At 46.8% G+C, this 17978-nt stretch overlaps 1 protein-coding gene across 1 annotated transcript in view; it reads left to right on the top strand.

The window, feature by feature from the left end:
* ipo11 (importin 11) overlaps positions 1-17978 on the top strand; it is an 880228-nt gene that overhangs the window by 136682 nt on the left and 725568 nt on the right. Inside the window, exon 7 of the mRNA XM_085965921.1 lies at positions 2984-3042. Within this exon, the coding sequence (XP_085822047.1) occupies positions 2984-3042 (59 nt within the window). The remainder of the gene's footprint in view (positions 1-2983; positions 3043-17978) is intronic.

The raw sequence follows: 17978 nt of genomic DNA, 5'->3' as shown, positions 1-17978 counted from the left end.
AGGTGGAGCCTCTGTTTGTGCAACGCTTAGTGCATGCTCTCACCCCATCGAGGACACTCCAATTTTTTTAATATTCGTTCATGGGATGTGGGCATCGCTAGCAAGGCCAGCATTTATTACCCATCCCTAGTTGCCCTTGAGAAGGTGGTCCGTCAGTCCGTGTGGTGAAGGGACTCCCGCAGTGCTGTTAGGGAGGGAGTTCCAGGATTTTGACCCAGCGACGATGAAGGAACAGCGATATACTTCCAAGTCAGGATGATGTGTGACTTGGAGGGCAACTTGGAGGTGGTGGTGTTCCCAAGCCCCTGCTGCCCTTGTCCTTCTAGGTGGTAGAAGTCGCGGGCTTGGGAGGTGCTGCCGGAGAAGCCTTGGCGAGTTGATGCAGTGTATCTTGTAGATGGTACACACTGCAGCCATGGTACGCCGGTGGTGGAGGGAGTAAATGTTTAAGGTGGTGAATGTGGTGCCAATCAAGCAGGCTGCTTTGTCTTGGATGGTGTCGAGCTTCTTGAGTGTTGTTGTAGCAGCATTCATCCAGGCAAATGGAGAGTATGCCATCACACTCCTTACTTGTGCCTGGTAGATGATGGAAAGGCTTTGGGGAGCCAGGAAGTGAGACGCTCGCCGCAGAATACCCAGCCTCTGACCTGCTCTTGTTGCCACAGTATTTATGTGACTGGTCCAGTTAAGTTTCTAGCCAATGGTGACCCCTCCCAGGATATTGATGGTGTGGGATTCGGTGATGATAATGCTGTTGAATGTCAAGGGGCGGTGGTTAGACGCTCACTTGTTGGAGCTAGTCATTGCCTGGCACTTCTGTGGCACGAATGTTACCTGCCACTTATCAGCCCAAGTCTGAATGCCGTCCAGGTCTTGCTGCATGCGGGCATGGACTGCTTCGTTATCTGAGGAGTTGCGAATGGCACTGAACACTGCAGTCATGAGCGAACATCCCTACTTCTGACCTTATGATGGAGGGGACGTCATTGATGAAGCAGCTGAAGATGGTTGGGCCCAGGGCATTGCCCTGAGAAACTCCTGCAGCAATGTCCTGGAGCTGTGATGATTGACCTCCAACCACCACAACCATCTTCCTTTGTGCTAGGTATGACTCTAGTCAGTGGAGAGTTTCCGCCCCCCCCCCCCCCCTCCCAATTCCCATTGACTTCAGTTTTACTAGGGCTCCTTGATGCCACACTCGGTCAAATGCTGCCTTGAGGTCAAGAGCAGTCACTCTCACTTCACCACTGGAATTCAGTTCTTTTGTCCATGTTTGGACCAAGGCTGTTAATGAGGACTGGAGCCGAGTGGTTCTGGCGGAACAAAAACTGAGCAGCAGTGAGCAAGTTATTGGTGAGCAAGTGCTGCTTGACAGCACTGTCGACGACACCTTCCATCCCTTTGCTGATGATTGAGAGTAAACTGATGGGACGGTAATTTGCCGGATTGCATTTGCCCTGCTTTTTGTGGACAGGACACACCTGGGCAGTTTTCCACATTGTTGGATAGATGCCAGAGTTATAGCTGTACTGGAACAGCTTGGCTAGAGGCGCGGCTAGTTCAGGAGCACAAGTCTTCAGCCGACAGCCGGGATATTGTCAGGGCCCATAGTCTTTGCTGTATCCAGTGCGTTCAGCCGTTCCTTGATATCACGTGGGGTGAATTGAATTAGCTGGCTGAAGACTGGCTTTTGTGGTTGTGGTGACCTCAGGAGGAGGCCGATATGAATCATCCACTCGGCACTTCTGGCTGAAGATGACTGCAAATGCTTCAGCCTTCTCTTTTGCATTCAAGTGCTGGGCTCCACCATCATTGAGGATGGGGATATTCATGGAGCCTCTTCCTCCCATTAGTTGTTTAATGGTCCACCACCTTTTACGACTGGATATGGCAGGACTGCAGAGCTTTGATCTGATCCGTTGAATGTGGGATCGCTTAGCTCTGTCTATAGCATGCTGATTCCACATTTTAGCATGCCAGAGATATTACATACAGGTTGGCAAGTCCCACAGTTTAGGAACCTCCAATTGTACATGGATATTGTTGGCTTTTAACCAGCTAGAACTGCACATCATACCAGCACAGAGCACTAGTAAATTGCTTGTCCAGCCAGGACTATCCTACCTGTTATGGCATCAACTTGCAGGGTTATTTGTAACCAAATGTAAATAATCTCAGCCACCAGTGATTGGGTTACCTCTCCAAGTCTCACTAGTGAGCTAGACTGGCCAATTAATCATCAACAGTCCCCCGGAGAACTGAAGACCTGCTTGGCTTGGTTATCAGATTGCTGAGTGTTCTGTGCAAGGTTGACTCAGTTCCAATTTTCCACCAACATGCTTATCATCTTGCAACTATCATGATTGCAAAGAGATCCCGCGTATCTCCCAAAATGTTAGCTTGTTTTTCTCTTCAGACCGACCATTGAATTTCTGGCCTTTTTTGTTTATATGCATTTATACCAGTCTTGTGAGGGCATAAACTGTTGAATAAATTTTAGCTCACATTTTATTCAGGTATTCACTTTACATATAGCACTCCTTCCCAAGAATGGTCTGTCAAGACTGAAAATAATAGTCTGATAATTAGTATTAGTGTAAAACTTCTATCTATGACTCTCTAGGGCAGTAATTATGCTTTTTTAAAATCAGCTTGAAGTAGGCAGCATGTTCTTTTGGCAGTTCACAGCAGGTGATGTGACGCAGCCACAATTTATATTCATAATATATTTTTGCTTCAAACTTAGATGGAAACACTCATGCAACTTATTCCCTAATCCATATTTATGTGCATACTGCTGAATGTTCATAGTACAAAGTAGATTTTATTTTTGAAGTTTTCAGTTGGTTCCGTGCAAGTAGTTAGTTGTAGCAATATTGTTAAGGGCCCAAAATAATTGTTGAAGCTCAAATTTAGACTCCGCTATTGGAGAAAAACATAAAGATTGTGCAATATGTCTCATTTTGCATTTTTTTCTTTTTAGTTCTTCGCAAACTGACAGTGCATGGGTTTATGGAACCTCACAAGAATTTAGAAGTAATGGTATGTAATTTTCACAAGTTTTCCTTTACTTGCAGAAATTTATTAGGACACAGTCCTCACTTTCCTGAATTTGTACCCTGAATGAGTGGAACATCTGGCATCACATTGAAAAAGATGTCAAAAGATCAACCAAGTTGCTTCAGTGATATTATTAATACAATGAGCCTGATTAATTGAATTAATCAAAGGCTCACCTTTGATGTGGGTGTCTCTACCTGAGAATGGATAGAGGTCCTATTAGAAAATGAATAAACCCACGATTTACACTGAGGGAAAGGAACAGTGGTTTAATGCACCATCCAAAGTGGTACTAAGCCATCCATACCAGGTTGATCTGGTCTGTAGTGAATTAGTTGATCTCAGCCAGGTTAGTGGCTAAAGGTGCAACATTTGGCCTTTTTGACGTTAGGTAAAATCACCCAGGTTGCCATTTTTGATTGCTTTTCAGTGCTACCTGCTGGAGAGTGCTCATCTGTGGAAGTTGGATCATGCTTGGTTATATTTGAGCACCGTTTTTCAACTCCTGTAAATATCTACGTGCCTCCGACTTCGACTCCATCAACCTTTCTGGAACCTTGGTGTACTGCTCGAGAGCCACTGCTCTCAAAAACATACTATAAAGCTTTAGCACAAGCACATGCAGAACTTCCCACCATTCTTTTAACAAATGCAGACATACACTTTGATTTTAACTGAATTGCCACATGCTTTCCTAATTGGTCAGAATAGTACAATTTGGGTTTAATTTGCATGCTCATGAATGAAGCCTCCTGATGATATGATCGAGCTTCTCACCTCCCATCCATGATATGGTTCTTGGGGAAAGTAAGCAGTGATTGATTGTTCATCTTCCTTGTCCCAGGAAGTGCTGTATTTGACTCAGTTTATGTAATTATAGGTTCAAAATTTAATACAGTAGTCATCCAAATTCCAAGCAGTTCATAATTTGAATAAATCAATGATTTTATGTGCAGCAGTATTGCAATGAATTACTCGCATCTTGAGGATATGCAGCATGGAATTACACCCTTCATCATATTTGTTGGAGTATAGGCATGCTTGAAATTTTGTATTTAGGACACAGATTTGCACGGAAATTTGCACTTGGCTGCATAAAAAGATGAACTGACGAGACTTGTATAGTTGTTTTGTGTATGCTCTTCTGTCGGCTCACTGGAAGCTGATCTGGAAAAATATACAGGCAGTCTTCGCTGTGACAGCTGACACGGCATTGGGGAGGCCAGGCCTAAACACCGTCCCACCCCGCCCCCACCAGAGCTGCGTCTGTGCACACACGTGCACCCGATGTTGCGGCCCTGCATGGGCCCAGTCAGAGCCAGCGGTCTGTGGCTTGAAGCAAATTTCCTCCCTGTTGCCAGCTGCTTTCTATCGGCTTGCTGCTTGCCTGGAGACAGTCAGGAGATCGGGGGTGAGAGGACAGGAGATCAGATGGGGGCAGGGAGGACCGGCGATCTGATGGGGGCGGGGAGGACCGGCGATCTGATGGGGGCGGGGAGGACAGGCGATCGGACGGGGGAGTGGACGGGTGGGGAGATGACAGGCGATCGGAGGGGGGAGGAGAGGAATGGTGAAGGACTGGCGATTGGACAGGGGGAGTGAGCAGGCGATCGGAGGGGGGAGGAGAGGAGTGGCGAGAGGACAGGCGATCGGACTGCGGGAGTGGACAGGCGATCGGATGGGGGCGGGGAGGACAGGCGATCGGGCGGGGGGAGTGGACAGGCGATCGGATGGGGGGAGTGGACAGGCGATCGGATGGGGGCGGGGCGGACAGGTGATCGGATGGGGGGAGTGGACAGGCGATCGGACGGCGGGAGTGGACAGGCGATCGGATGGGGGCGGGGCGGACAGGCGATCGGACGGGGGGAGTGGACAGGCGATCGGACGGGGGGAGTGGACAGGCGATCGGACGGGGGGAGTGGACAGGCGATCGGACGGGGGGAGTGGACAGGCGATCGGACGGGGGGAGTGGACAGGCGATCGGACGGGGGGAGTGGACAGGCGATCGGACGGGGGGAGTGGACAGGCGATCGGACGGGGGGAGTGGACAGGCGATCGGACGGGGGGAGTGGACAGGCGATCGGACGGGGGGAGTGGGCAGGCGATCGGACGGGGGGAGTGGGCAGGCGATCGGACGGGGGGAGTGGGCAGGCGATCGGACGGGGGGAGTGGGCAGGCGATCGGACGGGGGGAGTGGGCAGGCGATCGGACGGGGGGAGTGGACAGGCGATCGGACGGGGGGAGTGGACAGGCGATCGGACGGGGGGAGTGGACAGGCGATCGGACGGGGGGAGTGGACAGGCGATCGGACGGGGGGAGTGGACAGGCGATCGGACGGGGGGAGTGGACAGGCGATCGGACGGGGGGAGTGGACAGGCGATCGGACGGGGGGAGTGGACAGGCGATCGGACGGGGGGAGTGGGCAGGCGATCGGACGGGGGGAGTGGGCAGGCGATCGGACGGGGGGAGTGGGCAGGCGATCGGACGGGGGGAGTGGGCAGGCGATCGGACGGGGGGAGTGGACAGGCGATCGGACGGGGGGAGTGGACAGGCGATCGGACGGGGGGAGTGGACAGGCGATCGGACGGGGGGAGTGGACAGGCGATCGGACGGGGGGAGTGGACAGGCGATCGGACGGGGGGAGTGGACAGGCGATCGGACGGGGGGAGTGGACAGGCGATCGGACGGGGGGAGTGGACAGGCGATCGGACGGCGGGGGAGTGGACAGGCGATCGGACGGCGGGGGAGTGGACAGGCGATCGGACGGGGGGTGGGGAGTGGACAGGCGATCGGACGGGGGGTGGGGAGTGGACAGGCGATCGGACGGGGTGGAGAGGACAGGCGAGAGGACGGGCGATCGGACGGGGGTGAGGAGAGGACAGGCGATCCGACGGGGGGGGAGAGGAGAGGACAGGCGATCGGACGGGGGGGAGAGGACAGGCGATCGGACGGGGGTGAGGAGAGGACAGGCGATCCGACGGGGGGGTGGGGGCGGGGAGAGGAGAGGACAGGCGATCGGACGGGCGGAGGAGAGGATGGGTGGGGGTTGGGGAGTGGACAGGCGATCGGACGGGGGGAGTGGACAGGCGATCGGACGGGGGGAGTGGACAGGCGATCGGACGGGGGGGAGTGGGCAGGCGATCGGACGGGGGGGAGTGGGCAGGCGATCGGACGGGGGGAGTGGACAGGCGATCGGACGGGGGGAGTGGACAGGCGATCGGACGGGGGGAGTGGACAGGCGATCGGACGGCGGGGGAGTGGACAGGCGATCGGACGGCGGGGGAGTGGACAGGCGATCGGACGGGGGGTGGAGAGTGGACAGGCGATCGGACGGGGGGTGGGGAGTGGACAGGCGATCGGACGGGGTGGAGAGGACAGGCGAGAGGACGGGCGATCGGACGGGGGTGAGGAGAGGACAGGCGATCCGACGGGGGGGGAGAGGAGAGGACAGGCGATCGGACGGGGGGGAGAGGACAGGCGATCGGACGGGGGTGAGGAGAGGACAGGCGATCCGACGGGGGGGTGGGGGCGGGGAGAGGAGAGGACAGGCGATCGGACGGGCGGAGGAGAGGATGGGTGGGGGTTGGGGAGAAGACAGGGGATCGGATGGGTTGGCGGGGGTGCAGAGAGGACATATATTAACATATACAATAGAGGACACTATATTAGCATGAATGGAGGATTGGCTAACGGGGAGAAAAGGGAGTAGGCATAAACAGGTCATTTTCTGGTTGGCAGGCTGTAACTAGTTGGATGCCGCAAGGATCCGTGCTTGGGCCTCAGCTATTTACAATCTATATTAATGACTTGGATGAAGGGACTGAGTGCAATGTATCCAAGTTTTCTGACAATACAAAGCTAGGTGGGAAAGTAAGCTGTGAGGAGGACCTGAAGAGCCTGCAAAGGGATATAGACAGGTTAAGTGAGTGGTCAATAAGGTGGCAGATGAAATATTATGTCGGGAAATGTGAGGTTATTCACTTAGTTAGGAAGAATAGAAAAAGAGAATATTTTTTAAATGGTAAGAAACTGTTAAATGTTGGTGTTCAGAGAGATTTAGGTGCCCTCGTACAGGAACCATAGATTTAGCATGCAGGTACAGCAAGCACTTAGGAAGGCAAATGGCATGTTGGAATTTATTGCAAAGGGGTTGGAAGCCTTGCTACAATTGTACAGGGCTTTGATGAGACCACACCTGGAGTACTGTACACAGTTTTGGTCTCCTTATCTGAGGAAGGACATACTTGCCTTAGAGGCAGTGAAACGAAGGTTCACTAGATTGATCCCTGGGATGAGAGGGTTGTCCCATGAGGAGAGATCGAGTAGATTGAGCCTTACACTCTCTGGAGTTTCGAAGAATGAGAGGTGATCTCATTGAAACATATAAGATTCTGCGGGGGATTGTTTCCCCTGGCTGGAGTATCTAGAACTAGGGGGCATAGCCTCAGGTTAAGGGGTCGGCCATTTGAGACTGAGATGAGGAATTTCTTCATTCAGAAGGTTGTGAATCTTTGAATTCTCTGCCCTGTGTCGTTGAGTATATTCAAGGCTGAGATAGATAGATTTTTGGACTCCAGGAGAATTAAGGGATATGGGGATTGGGCGGGAAAGTGGAGTTGAGGTCCAAGATCAGCCATGATCTTATTGAATAGCAGAGCAGGCTCGAGGGGCCGTATGACCTACTGCTTCTCCCAATTCTTTTATTGGCCTTGGAGGGAGTGCAGCATAGATTTACCAGAATGCTACCTGGACTCCAAGGGTTAAATTACGAGGAGAAATTGCACAAACTAGGGTTGTATTCCCTGGAATTTAGAAGGTTAATGGGTGATTTGATCAAAGTTTTCAAGATATTCAGAGGGAGTCTAGGACCAGGGGGCATAGTTTAAAAATTAGAGCCAGGTATTCCAGGAGTGAAATTAGGAAAGACTTCTACACACAAAGGGTAGTTGAAGTTTGGAACAGTCTCCTGCAAATGGCAATTAATTCTAGGTTTGTTGTTAATTTTAATTGGTAGATTTTGGTTAGACAAAGGTATTAAGGGATATGGGGCAAAGGCGTATATGGAGTTAGGTCACAGATCAGCATGATCTCAATGAATGGCGGAACAGGCTCGAGGGGCTAAATGTTCCTATTATTTACAGATCAGTGTATTTTATTTGTTCACGACATGTGGGCATCACTGGCAAGGCTAGCATTTATTGCCCATCCCTAATTGCCCTTGAGTGGCTTGCTAGGCCATTTCAGAGGGCAGTTAAGAGTCAACCACATTGCTGTAGGTCTGGAGTCACATATAGGTCAGACCAGGTAAGGACGGTAGATTTCCTTCCCTAAAGGACATTAGTGAACCAGATGGTTTTTTACGACAATCTGGTAGTTTCATGGTCACCATTACTGATGCTAGCTTTTTATTCCAGATATATTTAATTAATTGAATTTAAATTCCCCAGCTGCCGTGGTGGAATTTGAACTTGTGTCACCGGATTATTAGTCCAGGCCTCTGGATTTACTAGTCCAGTAACATTACCACGATGCTGCCGTTCCCTTAATGGCAGTTGTAAATGAGGAGTAGGTTGCATGTCATAGCTTTTAACAAGCCAGTGTGCTTTGTGCTCAGCTTCATCTTATGTTAAAATTATTACCCACAGGACATATTTCCTAAATGGTAACAGTCCTGTAAGCTTATCTAGATGCATCAACTGGGTGGTGCATGGCTGCATTGGGTATTAGCATAACCTCGTTTTTTTATACGTGCAGAAATTTCCTTCAACTAAATATTGTGAAGACCAAAGCCATTGTCTTCCATCCCTGCCTCAACGTCTGTTCCCTAGCCACCGAGTGCATCCCCCTCCTCGGCCACTGTCTGAGGCTGAACCACACTGTTTGCAACCTTGGCGTCCTAATTGATACCGAGATGAGCTTCCGACCACATCACCTAGACTGCCTACTTCCACCTCCGTAACATCGCCCGGCTCAGCTCATCTGCTGCTGCAGTCTTTGTTACCTCTAGACTTAACAATTCCAGGGTTCAAGTCCTATTCCAGAGACTTGAGGACAAAAGCTCCAGTGCAGTACTGAGGGAGCGCTGCACTGTCGGAGGTGCCGTCTTTCGAATGAGACGTTAAATCGAGTCCCGTTCATCCATCACCCCTATTTTTGGTGACCTACATTGGCTCCTGGTCCAGCAACACCTTGATTTTAAAATTCTCATCCTTGTTTTCAAATCCCTCCATGGCCACACCCTTCCTATCTCTAACCTCCTACAACCCTCCGAGATCTCTGCTCCTTCAATTTTGGCTTCTTCCGCACCTCCGATTTTCTTCACTGCACCATTTGGCGGCCGTGCCTTCAGCTGCCTAGGCCCTAAGCTCTGAAATTCCTTCCATAAGCCTCTCCACCTTTTTTCTTTCTCTGCTGCTTGAGGACGCTCCTTAAAACCTACCTCCTGTGACCGTCACCTGTCCTAATATCTCCTTCTGTGGCTTGGTGTCAAATTTTGTTTGATAATCGCTCCTGTGAGGCACCTTAGGATGTTTTATGATGTTAAAGGTGCTATATAAATACAAGTCGTTGTTGTTTGGATGTTAACTTTGCTTCACTTGTTTGTAAATGTTATTTGAAACAACTCCTGCACTTACACAAATATTGGGGTGAACTTAAATTTCAGTCTTTCCTTATTACTCGTGTGAGAGACAAACTGGTGCTGCTTTTAGAAATGAGGAAGGAAGACTCCATATTAATTAAGTTATTAAAACAAAAGTTACAATTTAATGGTGACTTTGTTAAAGTAACATGGTATTTGTCATGAATAATGTAATTTTGGAGCGGAGTCATTTGGAGTTGCTTTCTTTCCAGAGTAATTTAGGGATGAATCATTCAGCGGTAATGCAAAATGCATTAACTGTTGCTCAATTCCTGTAAAACCTCAAGGATGCTGATCGTCCCTTGTGAACCCACACAGTGTCAACAGACCCTTCCCCAGCATGATAGAATAGCTATAGATAACATAGAAATCTAATGGCACTGATTCTAGCTGGGTGATGTTGTGGTGCCCAACTTGGTAATTTCAACTGTTAGTATTTAGCGCTAAACATATTTGCTTTTATGATAAATTGCTACCTGTCAAAACTCTTGAAAGGGAAGAAAAGCCGAGCATGCTGTTTTAGTATTTTAAGCATATTTTGAATTTGATTGTAAATGTGTCTGTTATCTAAAGTCTGTATTAATGTTGGAAGCCGTTTTCCTCATACTTTCTTCAGAGCAAACAGCAGAAGTGTTTTTGATCTTATATTCACATAGCTTAGTGCTTTGCATGCATATAACATATATATTCACTCAGTGTACCGTAGCTACAGTGTGTACTGCAGCAAGTCGCCATGGCTTCTTTGGCAACACTTCCCAAACCGGTGACCTCCACCACCTGGAACAACAGCGGGAGCAGGTGCATAGGAACACCAGCTCCAAGTTCCCCTTAGTTACACACCATCCTGACTTGGACATATATCACCATTCCTTCGTCGTCACTGGATCAAAATCCTGGAACTCCTTACTTAACAGCATTGTGGTAGGACTTTCACCACATGGACTACAGTGGTTCAAGAAGAAGGCTTACCACCACCACCTTCTCAAGGGCAATTAGGGATGGGCAATAAATGGCAGCCTTGCCAGTGACACCTATATCCCAAGAATGAATAAAAATAAACTCTCAAGGCATTGGTTTATGGTAAAAAGTACAAGTAGTATGTTAGTTTAACTGACATTGATGACTCACTGTGTATGGTCACAGTGCTGAGTGGGTTATTCATTTGGTATCCTACACATATCAGTGGCATTTGCTACAATGGCTATATTCAAAATTATGGAGCAGGCATGAAAACATAAAGGACTGATGTACCTTAAAGACTTTATGATGATCTCTGGTGCTGCCCATACAGCACCCTGTTCCTAAGGACGAGCGCCTCCCACAGAATACTGTTTTTTTTCATCCAAGTTGAAAAGTTTCTCAGTACCTCACCTCACAGTATTTTCTTTGGTGTTTACTAAACTTATACTGTGAATTGTTATTTTGTCACATAGAAACATAGAAGATAGGAGCAGGAGTAGGCCATTTGGCCCCTCGAGCCTGCTCCGCCATTCAATGCGATCATGGCTGATCATCCAAATTCAGTACCCTGTCCCTGCTTTCTCCCCTCATCGACCTCAACTCCACTTTCCCGCCCAATCTCCATATCCCTTGATTCCCCGTGAGTCCAAAAATTTATATCTTAGCCTTGAATATACTCAAAGACTCAGCATTCACAGCCCTCTGGGGCAGAGAATTCCAAAGATTCACAACCCTCTGTGTGAAGAAATTCCTCCTCATCTCAGTCTTAAATGGCTTACCCCTTATCCTGAGACTGTGACCCCTCGTTCTAGACACTCCAGTCAGGGGAAACAACCTCTCCACAACTACACTGTCAATCCCCTTCAGAATCTTGTAATATTCAATGAGATCATCTCTCATTCTTCTAAATTCCAGAGAGTATAGGCCCATTCTACACGATCTCTCATCATTGGACACCCCTCTCATCCCGGAAATCAATCTAGTGAACCTTCATTGCACCGCCTCCAAGTTCATGTGTAAAGAACTTCCTGGGAATTGTGAGCGATTACCTGTCCAGGCTGTTCATTGCACCTCTCCTTGAAGCTAGTTAAAGTTCCTAACTGTGTTTAGTTTTGTAGCCCTCTTTCATACCATCAAACATTGTCTAATTCATATTGAGTTTAACTTTGTTAGGCATCTTATGACCCTTGGGTCATCAAACAGATTTCTGAACCATAGAGGCCTCATCCTTATCCATATCCTATTCCAGTTCTAAAGTTTCATCCTTCTCCCGATAAGGTTGTTATTTCGGCAACCTTTGCTTGTCTTTGCTCTTCATGAACTGTCTTTGTTCTGGACTTGTGATCAAGATAGGATTTGCAAGCATACAACAACAGCTTAGATTTATATAGTTCCTTTAATGTAATAAAATGTCCCAAGTTGCTTCACAGGAGTATTATCACAAAAAAATTGACACCGAGCCATATAAGGAGATATTAGGGCAGATGACCAAAAGCTTGGTCGAAGAGTTAGGTTTTAAGGAGCACCTTAAAGGAGGAAGGAGAAGTGGGGAGGCGGAGAGATTTAGGGAGGAAATTCCAGAGCTTAGGACCTAGGCAGCTGAAGGCACGACTGCCAATGGTGGCGCATTTAAAATCGGGGGTGTTCAAAAGGCCAGAAAAGGTAGAGCGCAGAGGTCTAGGGGGGTTATAGAGATGAGGGGCGAGGCCATGGAGGGATTTGAAAGCAAGGATGTGAATTTTAAAATCGAGGCGTTACTTAACTGGGAGCCAATGTAGGTCAGCAAGCACAGGGGAGATGGGTGAGCAGGACTTGGTGCGAGGTAGCACATGGGCGGTAGAGTTTTGGATGACCTCAAGTTTATGGAGGGTAGAACTAGGGAGGCCGGCCAAGAGTGCATTGGAATAGTCAAGTCTAGAGGTGATAAAGGCATGGATGAAGGTTTCAGCAGCAGATAAGTACAGTTTAAACCAATTGTGACCTACTTATGTGGTTTAACCATAATTGCTACATTAGCTGTTTTGTCTTCATTCCATATTAAAAACAATGTAAAAACGTGTCTATATTTTTACAGGGCATTGAGGCCAGTTTTGCTTCCACAGACACCCTCACTGACATATCAAAACCTGGAGCCTTCCTGGTCTGCAATTAAGGAAGGCCTACTGTCTATATTTGGGAAGCAGGCTGTGTTCGAATAATGTTTTAATGGCAAGTGCTACAGTTATACATTTCTTTGACTGTTCAGGTAGCGCTTATATTAAATATGCATCATGTGAACCTGCCTGGACTCGCATACCATTCAGGGTGAATGCACATATATGAAGTTTGAAAAGGTTGCACTTCTCGCAGAAAGTTGCACAGCTTGAGTCAACTGGACCCGTTACTACAGACCTGCCAGTTTAACCAATTGTGGGGAAGAAAGCAGAATCTATCATTAAAGTGACTGAGCACTTGGACACGTCTCAGTTGATCAAAAGAGAGTCAGTGTGGATTTGTGAAGGGTAGTTCATGTAGGACCTAATCTAGTTGAAACTTTGATGAGGTCATTAGCATGGTAGGTTCCGCACAGGAGATTATTAGCAAAAATGTGAGTGCATGGAATTGGAGGTAACCTTGTGACATGGATCGGGAATTGGTTGGGAGGTAGGAGACAGAGTAGGGATAAAGGATATGTCCTCTGATTGGCAGGATGTGACCAGTGGTGTTCCCCAGGATTCTGTACTGGGGCCTCAACTTTTCACCATATATATTAATGACTTGGATGAAGGAATAGAGAGTTCTATATCCAAGTTTGACGATGACACTAATTTAGAAGACAGAGTAAGTTGTTTGGATGGGAATAGGAAGTTACAAAGGGACATAGACAGACTAAGTGAGCGAGTAAAACTATGATAGATGGAGTCCAATGTGGGGGAGTATGAGGTCATCTATGGATCCAAAAATTTTGAATATTTTCTTGCAGACTGTGGAGGAGCAATGGGATTTAAGTGTCCGTGCACACACATCACTAAAAGCTAGTGCACAGGACAAAATGTAATCAAAAAGGCTAATGGGAATGTTGGTCTTTGTCTCAAGATGGGTGAAATTCAAAAGTGAAGAAGTGATACTTCAGTTGTACAGAGCCTTGGTCAGACCCCATCTGGAGTATTGTATTCGTTCTGGAGTATTTTGGACATACTGGCCTTGGAGGGGGTACAGCACGGATTCACTAGAAAGATACCGAGGCTTACAGGTTGCATTGAGCTAGCTTGAGTCCCTTGAGTTTAGAAGGTTGATGGATGATCTAACCGAAGTATTTAAAATGATTAAGGAATTTGATATGGTAGATCCACAGACACTATTTCTTTGAGTCCAGAACAAGAGGGCATAATCATTTAGGAGTGAAATCAGGAAGCTCTATTTCACACAACGGGGTAGTGGAAATCTGGAACATGCGCCCCAATTTAAATTCTCTTGTTTCTCACATACTGTTATATATTCATGACAAAATTCCCAAAAATTTTTTTGCAGGTGCTTTTGAAATGGCATCCATATAGTAAACTTTTACAATATATTATGTCAAATATTAATTATCTGTGAATTAGGGTGATAAAATACCAATAGAGCACCGATTTGGAGTGCTATGGTGTGTTAGGACATAGACTTGTGCACAGTATTCCTCACATGGTAGGTTTGCTATTAGCTGTGATATTTTGGGGGAAGTGTCCACAGAGGATTGATCTGTTTCCCCACATGTAGTCAAAGAAAATTTAGAGGATGTCTTTCTATCTGTCTCTCATTCTCTTTTTGTCTCAGTCTCTTTCTGTCTCTCCCTTTCTGATGAATGATCTGAAACATTCTTTCCCAGATCCTAGCAAAACTGCATTTTTCCAACATGTTTTTATTTAAAGTTCTGGCCTAACATTGGAAGGTGTTATATAGGATATGGTGTGAAAAGAAGAGAATATATTAAGTCACAAAAAAGCTACACACATTAATGTCCTTTAGCCTGTTTCTATCAGCTTTTTAGTATTGTGCTGCTGATAATGTGAGCACTAGGTTAAAGCAGTTACTCTGAGGGTACTGAATTAACAGCAGTGGTGTAGTCAAACTGTGATGTTTAGCTTTAATTATGGATGTTCAACACTCTTGCACTGACTCTCAAAAAGCCAGAGATGTAGATTAAGTATAAATAGAATTTGAAATGACTATTGCTTGACCGTGCAGTAAATTAATTAACTACGGGCTATGCGATCTTGACAGAAATTAGAAAAGGTACAGGCATGGTTGGAAGTGATGGATTGGAAAGTCTGCAGGTGGCATGTTTACAGTGGCTATAAGCCACGGTGGATTATCATAAAATAGTTACAGTAAAAGCAAATAGTATCTAAAATTACGAGTGATAAATTGTTCAAAATACTGTGTGGTCTTGAGAATTGATCTGGTACTGACATTACAGTAAGGCCTCATCTGTGATACATTGACCCTGAAAGGGGGAGGGGAAGCAAAGTACATGACTGATTCCTAACTTTTCATATCTAGATGTTGTTTGGTAGAAGACTTTTTATACTAATATAGCCCCTTTGGGACTTGAGTGCATAGTCACCTCCCTGACGAGGTGACTATCTCCCATGTCCAATATAAATGAATTCAGGCAGGCAGTCAAAATCTGATTCCTAGTGGATGTAAGTTGACAATAGTAAGCTATTCATAAATATGCTGTTAATTGGCATTGACTTTGTAGCCCTGCTGTCGGAGATCGTAAATCAGAAGTTTGTGTGAGATGGCATTGCCACTATTGAAATGAAGCCTTTTCTTCATCAACGGATGTGTTGCCATAGCTTCCCTTTTCTAATGGGAGAACTGTGTATCTACAAAAGCACAGGGTGCGATGATCTTATGCATAGGAATCTATGTAATATACAATTGTGCTTTGAAAGTACTGAGTTTAGACACACAATTGCAATCTTGGAAGAGAGACACAATCCTCTCCTCTCTGCTGATGCATAAGTTTTATCCTCAGAAGAAACAAATTTTAAGGAATTGATCCATGAGGTGTGGATACCATACATATCAACTGTACAAAGTATAGTAAATTTCCTTTCTTAAATTGTGGTTCATGTGCATTCCAGGAGAAATTTTGCACAGTGCCTGTTTCTTGTATTTTTGCTTGGGGCACTTGTCACTGGTTATGAAGGAACCTTTTTTTTGGTGAGCCTACATACATAAACAAATTCATCTGTTCAGTTCATCGCAGTGAACTTACTGCAATATATTTCAGACTGAAACTGACTTGTACATCAGGATAGTTTGTATTTCCAGAAGGGTTTTTTAAACTTATAACTGCTATCAACAGCTGTCCTTTCGACATAATGCATTATAGAAGGGTTGTTAGGATATGAAATAGGTAGTAATTCTGTCATTATGATCTACCAGATCAGGTTTCTATAACTTGGAGAATTATAATCTTTTGTGATAATACAAATTTACTAGATTTATAATGAATTAAAAAATCCTTTCTGGAGACTTTATAGACTTGAGAGTTCTCGAATTGCTTTCAGATAGTTGGGGAATAATTTCACTGCCAGTTTCTAATTCTTTAAGGTTCAACTCTGACTCTGGGTCAGATCATTTAGATGGTAAAGAGACCTACATCAGAATGCTGTTCATAGACTACAGCTCAGCATTCAACACTATCGTCCCCAACAAGCTGGCCACCAAACTCCACACTCTTGTCCTGAACACTTCCCTCTGCAACTGGACCCTGGACTTCCTAACAAACAGACCCCAGTCTGTCAAATTAGGTAACCACACCTCCCCCCCCCCCCGCCCCCGCCCGACCCTGAACACAGGGGCCCCACAAGGATGTGTGCTGAGCCCCCTCCTCTACTCCCTCTTCACCCATGACTGTGTGGCTGTTCATGGTTCCAACACCATCATCAAGTTTGCGGATGATACCACGGTAGTAGGCCAGATCACCAACAACGATGAGTCAGCCTACAGGGAGGAGGTCCAGCATCTCGTGAAGTGGTGCGCCGATAACAACCTGGCCCTTAACATCAAGAAAACCAAAGAAATCATTGTGGACTTCAGGAAGTCCAAAGGCGGAAGTCACACCCCCATCCAGATCAATGGGGCTGTGGTGGAAAGGGTGGACAGCTTTAAGTTCCTCGGAGTCCACATCACGGAAGACCTCTCCTGGTCCCTCAATACCTCCTCTCTGGTGAAGAAGGCCCAGCAGCGCCTATATTTCCTAAGGAGGCTGAAGGGATGTAACCTGTCACCCCTGATCCTCTCTAACTTTTACCGCTGCACAATAGAGAGCATCCTGACGAACTGTATCACAGTATGGTATGGCAGCTGTAGCTACTATGACCAGAAAGCCCTGCAGCGGGTAGTCAAAACTGCATTACCGGCACCCGGCTACCGACCATAGAGCACATATACCAGAAACGCTGTTTACGGAGGTCACGGACCATCATCAAAGACCCTACCCACCCCAGCCACAGTCTGTTCGCCCTCCTGCCATCTGGGAGACGCTACAGATGCATTTGCACCCGTACGACCAGATTTAGGAACAGCTTCTTTCCCAGGGCTGTCATCCTACTGAACTCCACAAATAAACTCTAAAGCCTGCACAGCTGCCAATGCACTTTATCATGGTTATGTTAATGTATTACAAGCCAAATGTATGTTGAATGTTTAAATGTCTTAATCTAAATGTACACTCTCTGGAGCCGCAAGCCTACATTTCGTTGTACTGCACTTGTGCACTAACAATGACAAAGTTGATTATGATTATCATTTTAACAGAATGTTGGAAATACTGCTCTGACGGCCATTTTAGTAATGCTGAATGACAGAATTTTTAAGACTGCTTCAGGCCTGCGAAGGAATGTATTTTTTAGCTGCAGAGGGTGCAACTTGACCAAACCCCTTGATGTGCCTCAATGAATCCGAGACTCGACGTTAACGGAGCAAAGCAAGGCTTTTATTAACTCAGAAAGCAATACACATTGGAGAAGTGTCTCTCATCCAGAGATCTGCTGTACTGCTGTGAGACACGCTGGGGCTTGCTTAAGTAGGGGCCAGGTATGGGCGGAGCCCTACACACAATACAATACAGGTAAGGAAATGAAACTGAAACTAAACTAAACACTGGGAATACAGTGCCTGATGAATGGCATATTTCATCACATTCACCCCTTCTACAGATTTAGTCTGTTCGGGGGTTTGATAGTCCTCTGTGACCGACGTAGCTGTTGTGGTGCCGCGGGTGTCGGCTGGGTGTCCCCGGTGGCCTCCTGGGTCTCTGCCAGGGGCGCCGCCAGGGTTGTTG

This window comes from Somniosus microcephalus, chromosome 2 (assembly GCF_052327205.1).
Source record: "Somniosus microcephalus isolate GS21.2 chromosome 2, FLI_Smic_1.0, whole genome shotgun sequence".
NCBI classification, from domain to species: domain Eukaryota; kingdom Metazoa; phylum Chordata; class Chondrichthyes; order Squaliformes; family Somniosidae; genus Somniosus; species Somniosus microcephalus.
This window is presented reverse-complemented; position numbering and strand designations above follow the sequence as displayed.